Below are 8929 nucleotides of genomic sequence, written 5' to 3'. Positions count from 1 at the left end.
AAATAAAACACTTGCAACATATGTGTGAAAACATATGCAACATTCAAATAAACATACTTACAACATACGCCTAAAAAAACAGATGAAACACTGGAAATAAAACTTTGCAACGTACATATATAACTATTACAACATATGCAACATCCCAATCTACTTTTACACCATTCAAAACACTTGCAACGTACTCCCTCTAAAACATTCGAAACCCTCGAAACAAACCCCATTTCCTTCGAGACACATCTCTCCGATCAAGTTACACGTTATCTTTCTTTCTTCTTAGCAGAGTCACCACGGTATCCGATCAAGTTACTCCGAATTATTCCGGCAGCCTATGAGGCTATCCGTTCATTAAAATTTAGGCCCGCAGGGCAGGCGATTCCTCTATAGCGGCCCAACCCAGAAGCCTATTCTCGGCAGGAGCCCACCAGCATCTCCTCGCACGGGGGATTCCAGCCGAGCACTTCACGTGCTCTCTCCTCCCCGCGGCGGCGGCGCGGGCACCGGCTCCGGCGAATCAAACCCTCCCACTCCGGCGCTCCCCCCGCGGCTGCCCTTCCCCTCCGCCACGATGCGGTTCGACCTGGATGGCCTGCCCGTGCACTTCCCGTACGCGGCGATCTACCCGGAGCAGCACGCGTACATGGGGGAGCTGAAGCGCGCCCTGGACGCGCGCGGGCACGCGCTGCTGGAGATGCCCACGGGCACGGGCAAGACGGCGGCGCTCATCTCCCTCATCACCTCCTACTCCCTCGCCAACCAGGCCCGCCCGCTCCGCCTCATCTACTGCACCCGCACCGTGCACGAGATGGAGAAGACCCTCGCCGAGCTCCGCCTCCTCTTCGCCCACCTCCCGCCGCCCGCCGCCCGCTCCCTCCTCGCGCTCGGCCTCTCCTCCCGCAAGAACCTCTGCGTCCACCCGCAGGCGTCCGCCGCCGCGGCGCGGGACTCCGTCGACACCGCCTGCCGGCGCCTCACGGCCTCCTGGGTCCGCGAGAAGGCCGCCTCCGACCCGGAATCCACCCCGCTGTGCGAGTTCTACGAGACGTTCGACCGGGCCGCTGCCGCCGGCGACCTCGCCTCCTTCATGCCGCCTGGGGTGTACACCCTGGCCGACCTCCGAGCGCTCGGGAGGGAGCGCCGGGTCTGCCCCTACTTCCTCGCCAGGCAGATGGTTAAGTACGCCAATATTGTGGTGTACAGCTACCAGTACCTGCTCGACCCCAAGGTGGCCAGCATTGTGTCCAGGGAGATGCAGAAGGAGTGTGTGGTCGTCTTCGATGAGGCTCACAACATCGACAATGTCTGCATAGAGGCGCTGAGTGTCAGCATCCGCAAACAGACGCTGGAAGGTGCTGAGCGAAATCTGCGGCGCATCTCCCAAGAGATCGACAGGTACTATTCTCAATTGTTGGACATACTTAAAGTTCAGCCACTAATAGTCACTGAACGATAGGTTCTGTTTCTTTAAAACTACTGTCCAACTTTGTGATGGGTAATTTAGCTTGCTTGCTTGCTAACTGCTTTATCTGGTAGGAAGGTTTAAGGCCACCGATGCCAATAGGCTTCGTGCTGAATACAACAGACTGGTGGATGGACTGGCGCAGAGAGGAAATCTACCAAGTAAGCACTGCCTTTTGTCACTATTACTGCATTTCCCGCTGTCAGCTATGGCCTTCTACAGATACCTAACAGTATTGTGCTTCTTGTGATGAAGTATCGGATGCCTGGCTCGCGAATCCGGCTTTGCCTGATGATATTCTGAAGGAAGCTGTTCCTGGAAACATAAGGAGGGCTGAACACTTTCTTGCTGTCTTGCGGAGGCTTGTGAGATTCCTTGATGGCCGGCTTGATACCGAAAACGTTGAGAATGAAATGCCTGTTTCCTTTGTTGCTTCAATCCATTCCCAGGCTGGAATCGACCAAAAAATGCTAAGGTTTTGTTATGACCGGCTACACTCCCTAATGATGACATTAGAGATAACTGATACAGATGAGTTCATGCACATACAGACCATATGTGACTTTGCCACACTGATTGGAACTTATACACGTGGCTTTTCTATTATAATAGAGCCATATGATGAGAGAATGCCTGATATTCGTGATCCTGTTATTCAGGTACCCAGACTACTCTTGATGATCTTACTGCTTCTTTAATGTGCTACTAATGAACTCATCTGTTTTGCAGCTGAGTTGCCATGATGCTTCACTCGCAATAAGACCTGTTTTTGATCGTTTTGAAACGGTTGTGATCACTTCTGGAACTCTCAGCCCAATAGATCTTTATCCTCGTCTCTTGAATTTTAATCCTGTCATAAGCAGAAGCTTCACAATGTCCTTAACAAGAGATTGTATTTGTCCCATGGTCTTGACTCGAGGAAGGTATGAGTGGTTCTGGTCCCACATGAACTTCATATTTCAAAATTTAATAATGTAGTATGCCCAAGTCTTTAAGTGTTAGCATTGCCAACATACTCTTAGATTTGGAAATGCTAACACTGTATTGCATATACAGGCTACCTTTTTATTCCTAAGGACTAAGGATCATATGATACTTATGTTAAGCTTTTATGACATCTTTAGTTAGTTCCAAAATTTCATATTACTGGTAATATTGTACACTTTTGTGTAAACATCAATCATTCCATCATTTTCAGTGACCAGCTACCTGTGAGTACAAAGTTTGATATGCGTAGTGATCCTGGTGTTGTGAGGAATTATGGCCGCCTCTTGCTAGAAATGGCTTCTGCTGTTCCAGATGGCATAGTTTGCTTTTTTGTCAGTTATTCCTATATGGATGGCATTGTCAACAGCTGGCACGAAATGGGAATTCTGCAGGTTATTTCTTTCACTTGTATATTTTTCTCTCATATAAACCCTACAGTTCAGATAAAATATAGATATGGCAACGAGGAATGGGTCTAATCGTGTAACACCTATGCAACTCAGCCAAGTTCATAAATCGTCCATATCTGTTAGATAACGGGGCAGGTCCTCTGGAACACCATCGGTTTACAGTAAGTATATGAAATGGTGTCTAAGCATCTAATGCCATATTTTCGTTGCATGTTCTGGATTTTCCATCCACCTATCTATATTGATAATAGGAGTCTCAAGTTGCATTAAGACTTAAAAGTATCTACCAGTACTATCGCACTCGTATAGACACTGCCGAATTATTTATTACATCAGCAACATGCATAGCATAGGTTTAAGTCTTACCTTTGGTAGTAAATAGATACTATCTAGTCTTTGGACAAAGAATTACATCTATCATATCTGCAGTTTTGCTATCTAAACAGATATGCCAGGTATTGGTGCTAAATTTTTGTTATCCACAAAGATATGCTAGTCATTTGTGTTATGAAAATGAAATACCTGTAAATTTTCTATAGCCCAGATAAGATACATATACATTAGTTCCAATAACGAAAACCTGGTCTTACTGTTTTGCAGGACATCATGCAACATAAATTAGTGTTCATCGAAACACCAGATGTCGTTGAGACAACATTGGCTCTCGATAACTACAGAAAGGCATGTGATTGTGGAAGAGGTGCCATTTTCTTCTCTGTTGCCAGGTTGGTCCACCTTATTATTTGCGATCTGAAAGCAACCTTCCAAATTTTATTTTTGGTTATGTTAAATATCCAGTGATGTGACTGTGACTATGTAACATAGATAAAAAAAAATGTTGTCACCGTTGGAAGCTATAGTTTCACTCTTGCTAACACTTAATGCAGGGGCAAAGTTGCTGAAGGTATTGATTTTGATCGTCACTATGGCAGATTAGTTATCATGTTTGGTGTTCCTTTCCAGTACACTCTGAGCCGGTGAGTTCTGTTCACATTTAGCTTCAATCCTCTCTACCCCTTGATTTTGGTGCTAAGTTATAGTTACTTCGTATGTATAAGTAGTTTGATGCATGTACACAGTTGCAATTTGTGGTGGCTTAATGATTTCATAATAGTTGCCTTTGTTTGTCTCTATACGATTTGCAGGATATTGCTTGCTAGGTTGGAGTACCTCCGGGAAACTTTCCAGATAAAGGAGGGTGACTTCCTAACATTTGATGCTTTGGTAATAACATTATTACTTTCAGGAAAAACAACTCCTTTTCATTGTCACCTCTTATGTTGTCAAGATATTTCTAACAAAATTTCTTGAAATAAATTTGAAATCTCATTAATGTCAGAGGCAAGCAGCCCAATGTGTTGGCCGTGTGATTCGCTCCAAAGCTGATTATGGGATGATGATATTTGCTGACAAGAGGTACTTGATTACTGCCTTGACGCACTGAGTTCTAGCATAGCTGAGCATCAAGAACCCCGCATGTATAGTTGTATGCTAACGAACCAGCTCCAATCCTGTGCCGTCTTATTACTCCAATACGTATCTGGAAACAAGCTGCTTTAGTTTAAACCTCTATTACAATGTCAGCAAAGGTGACATGCTTATGAAGTATTAAAATTATGCATGAACGTGAACTTTCCAACTAAAAAATGTGCATTTGGTCACTGTGTTTCTTTTCACCAACAACTCTCTTAATAACCATTGCTTGGTTTGATACTTATGTGTTATGGATCTTTATGCATATCATACTCCTTTTATTTTGGGTCTTATGGACTATAAGCAGACAGCTTAGTTTTAGTTATTTTTAGATCTGAGTTCCAGCAAAATTGCATCCATACTTCCATGACACATAATGCTGTTTGTTGTGTTCATTTCCTTGCTGTGTTAATGTTTTATGTGAAGTTTCACCTTTGGTAAATTCCTTTCTTGCTTACAGATACAGTCGGCATGATAAACGGTCTAAGTTGCCTGGGTGGATACTCTCGCATTTGCATGATGCGCACCTAAATCTGAGCACTGATATGGCTCTCCATATAGCTCGTGAGGTATGATTTACAAATTTGTTTCCTTGACTGGTTGTTCCTTGAAGCTTTTGTTGCTTTCGGCTATTGTGATTTGCAAAGCAATTTGCTGCCAATTTTATTATCATCCAGAAGCTATAGTACCAGGTTCGGTGTTCACAGCTTACAAGGTTCCTTCCCCCCTACGTATAAGAATACTAAAACAGCTTGAATGGCCCTGTATATTTAACTTTGTATCATAGTGTTAGCATTTTCGTCTCTCTTTATCACTAGCATCGACCAAACCTGCTCTGTTGCTTGTCATAGTGATGCTCTAACACTTGCTCTGCAACAGTTTCTCCGGAGGATGGCACAGCCATATGACAAGACGGGAAGCGGTGGCAAGAAGACGCTGTTGACTGAGGAGGATCTGCAGAATATGGCGCAGGACGGCATGGAGATGTAAAATCAGGGATGGGATGAGAGTCTTTAAGAGGATTTTGTTGGGTACTGTTGTACAAAATTTTTTGTAGCCATGTTATGGTGGTAGATAAACTTGTTTGAAGCATCGGTTCAAACCACATGACGCATGCCAATTAATATTACTCGTGTTTACACGGATTTGATCATCCAAACATAACCGGGAGAAATCATAGATCATGTTTCCAAACAAAGAAAAATTCAACACCTAGTCCACTTGCATCAATGGGCAGGTGCTGCCTCATTACATGGCTGGGATTCATCTCTTGGGTATTTTTTGTTCGGTTTGATTTAAAAAGATTGTCGGTTAACTTTTTTTGAATGTGAATGTAAATGAACAGAGAGTTTGGGAATGCTTTCATTGATCTCTTAGATATATATATACAAAGTGAAAAGGTGTATGTTTACACGGAGAGGCAACTGTTCACAGGAACAGTCGACTACCCAAAGGACATGCCCCTTCGGGTGGCATACTAACGCTAACACGTTAACTACTAACCCTCTCTCTAACTGCATATCCTTTCTTGTGGATGAGATCACACGGTGAGGAGATGCTTGTTCACTAGTGAAGAGGCAGGCGTTGATTCACAACACTCCTCCTCGATCGAATCCTTCTTGAGATCAATATAGTTGTAGTTTGGATTCCTTGAAAAACCATGTGAAAAAAATCTAAGGAATATGTATGTATAGATATGCCATAAAAACTCCTTTAAACCTTATAGGAGAATAAGGAGAAAATAACATGTGAGTGTGATTTAAATAAACCACTATGTCATTGGTATCCCATTAAAAACCCCAGTGGAAAAAAAATATTGGAGATACGACATATAGATTACTCCCCAAAAACCTTTTAAAGAAAAAAATATGAGGAGCAATATAAAGAGATATGTTGCTAAAATTCCTATAAAACCCCAGTGGAAAATTAGGAGAAAATATGACGACATATTATTGATATTGCCTCTGGGATAACTCACATGAAAAACCTTTTTCAGGAAAAAAACCATGGATGAGTTGTGAGGGTAATATATGTCTTTGATATTTTACACAAAAACCCCGGTGGGGAAAATAGAAAATATGACACATGCTTATGTTAATATTACATCATTAAAAACTTTAACAAGAAAACTTGTGAGTAAAACTTGTAAAAGAAAAGAGTATAATATGATGTTGGTACAGGTCAACATTTAGGACATGTCTCCTCCTGATTCTGGCAAATCTCGAAGTCGTCGCATACCAATTTCATATATCAATTTTTGAAACACAGAAGTTGGTAAGGACTTAGTAAATAGGTCAGCGAGATTATCACATGACTTGATTTACAAGATGTTTATTTCCCCGCTTTCTTGTAATTCATGGGGATAAAACAATTTAGGAACAATATGCTTAGTGATATTGCTCTTTATGTAACCTGTTTGCATCTGTGTAACATAAGCGGAATTATCTTCATAGATAATTGTATGTGATTCAATGGAACCAATACCACATGACTGTTGTATGTGGCTAATCATTCTGTGAAGCCATACACATTCTCGTGATGCCTCGTATAGAGCAATAATTTTAAAATGATTAGTAGAGGTCGCTGTCAGAGTCTGCTCAGAAGACTTCCATGAAATAGTTGTACCTCCATATAGGAATACAAATCATGTTTGGGATTTTCTGTTATGAGGATCAGATAAGTAACCAGCATCAATATAACCAATCATACTGGGATCATAATTTTTCTTAAAGAATAAACCAAGATCCTTTGTGCCATTAAGGTATCTAAGGATACACTTCGCACCCATCCAATGACGGCGAGTTGGGTCCGCACTATGCCTAGCCAGTAAGTTCACTGTAAATGCGATATCAGGCCTGGTGCAATTTGCAAGATACATAAGTGCGCCAATGACACTAAGATATGTGATTTCTGGTCCCAACATCTTTTCCCCAATATCCCGTGGTCTAAATGAATCTTTTCCTATTTCTAAGGAACGAACAACCATTGGAGTTTTATTAGGGTATGATTTATCCATATTGAATTTCTCCAATATTTTCTGGATATAGGCTGATTGATGCACTAAAATCCCTAAAGGACGGTGCTCAAGTTGTAAGCCTAGGCAATATTTGGTCTTACCCAAATCCTTCATCTCGAATTCCCTCTTTAGATGTTTGCGTGCTTCTTCTATATCCTTTGGGTTACCAATGATATTTAAATCATCAACATATACGGATATAATGCAAAATCTCGTTCGAGATTTCTTAATGAAAACACATGGGCAATCATCATTGTTAGTGTATCCTTTGTTTAGAAGGAATTCACTCAGTCGGTTGTACCACATTCGTCCCAACTGCTTCAAGCCATATAATGACTTTTGTAGTTTTACACAATACATGTTGCGATTTGCGTTTGGATTCGGAATTTGGATTCCATTGGGAACCTTCATGTATATGTCTGAATCAAGTGACCCATATAGATATGCTGTCACCACATCCATCAACTGTATAGATAGATGATTTTGAATTGCCAATGATATTAAGTATCGGAAAGTAATTCCACTCATTACTGGAGAATATGTTTCATTGTAATCAATGTCGAGTCTCTGCGTGAACCCTTGTGCTACTAGCCTCGCTTTATATCTCACCACCTCATTGTTCTCATTCCGTTTTCGGACGAAAACCCATTTAAAGCCTACAGGAAAGACTTTGGAAGGTGTATGTATTGTAGATGTGAATACCCCTCTTCTAGTGAGCGAGGCTATCTCAGCTTGAATTGCTTCTTTCCATTGAGCCTAGTCCGAGCGCTTTTTGTACTCTACCATGGTCTTGGGATCTGGATCATTGAGAAAGATTTCTGCAATTGCTGTGGAGAAGTACATGTCGACAACAGTAGTCTTACGATCATATGATTCTCCAGAATCTATGTAATTGATAAAAATTTCTTTCACCCCATTATTTGACTCAACATTTCCCAAAACTATAGAGTCCGAGTGTTCTGATATTCCAGGATCAGAATTTGGATGCGCCGTTGATCTGGGTTGTAGATTTGGTCCTGATGTTGGATTTTTATCCACTATTGGGTGTCTACCAACTTGAGGTTGGCTTGGATTTATTGATTTGGAGGATTTATCCCTCGATATCCTCGGACGCTTACTTAGAGCATTATCCTTAAGAGCGGCCGTACTTCTCCCCCTCTTCTTTGGAAGTGGGAGTTGAATGGTTTTTATTGGTACCTCCACTCTTTCGGGCGCATTGCGAGCAGGATAAGAGGATTTAGTGACACCCTTATAATCAGTAGATGCTTCTGCCAGGTTATTTGCAATATGTTGCAAGTTTATGATTTTCTGAACTTGTTGTTCAGTCTCTAGAGTACGTGGATCTGAGGGAGGAATGCCATGGGCATTCCAAATGATTTCCTGGCATTTGTTTTGGTACTTGAAGTCTCCCCCTAATGCCGAGAAATGGTCCTCATTGAAAGCATCTAGGCCCCTAGTTGGGTTTCGGTGATTAATGACAATACAAGATTACTATGACTAACGTGTGTTTTGCAGAGGCAATTAAGTTAGGTCATGGTAATGGAGAACGAATTGGGCAATCATGGTTGTCATGCCCCTATGATG

The 8929-nt window shown here is 42.0% G+C and overlaps 1 protein-coding gene across 1 annotated transcript; it reads left to right on the top strand.

Moving 5' to 3' along the window:
* The first annotated feature begins 408 nt into the window (after positions 1 to 408).
* On the top strand, positions 409 to 5482 carry LOC136512002 (general transcription and DNA repair factor IIH helicase subunit XPD-like). The gene is made up of 11 exons (XM_066506012.1): positions 409 to 1392; positions 1538 to 1620; positions 1715 to 2118; positions 2189 to 2382; positions 2658 to 2838; positions 3457 to 3581; positions 3744 to 3833; positions 4002 to 4080; positions 4196 to 4272; positions 4790 to 4898; positions 5209 to 5482. The coding sequence occupies exons 1-11, from the start codon at positions 569 to 571 to the stop codon at positions 5317 to 5319; spliced, it is 2277 nt and encodes a 758-aa protein (XP_066362109.1). The 5' UTR covers positions 409 to 568; the 3' UTR covers positions 5320 to 5482.
* The last annotated feature ends 3447 nt before the right edge of the window (positions 5483 to 8929 follow it).

This window comes from Miscanthus floridulus, chromosome 16, assembly GCF_019320115.1.
Source record: "Miscanthus floridulus cultivar M001 chromosome 16, ASM1932011v1, whole genome shotgun sequence".
Lineage (NCBI taxonomy): Eukaryota > Viridiplantae > Streptophyta > Magnoliopsida > Poales > Poaceae > Miscanthus > Miscanthus floridulus.
This window is presented reverse-complemented; position numbering and strand designations above follow the sequence as displayed.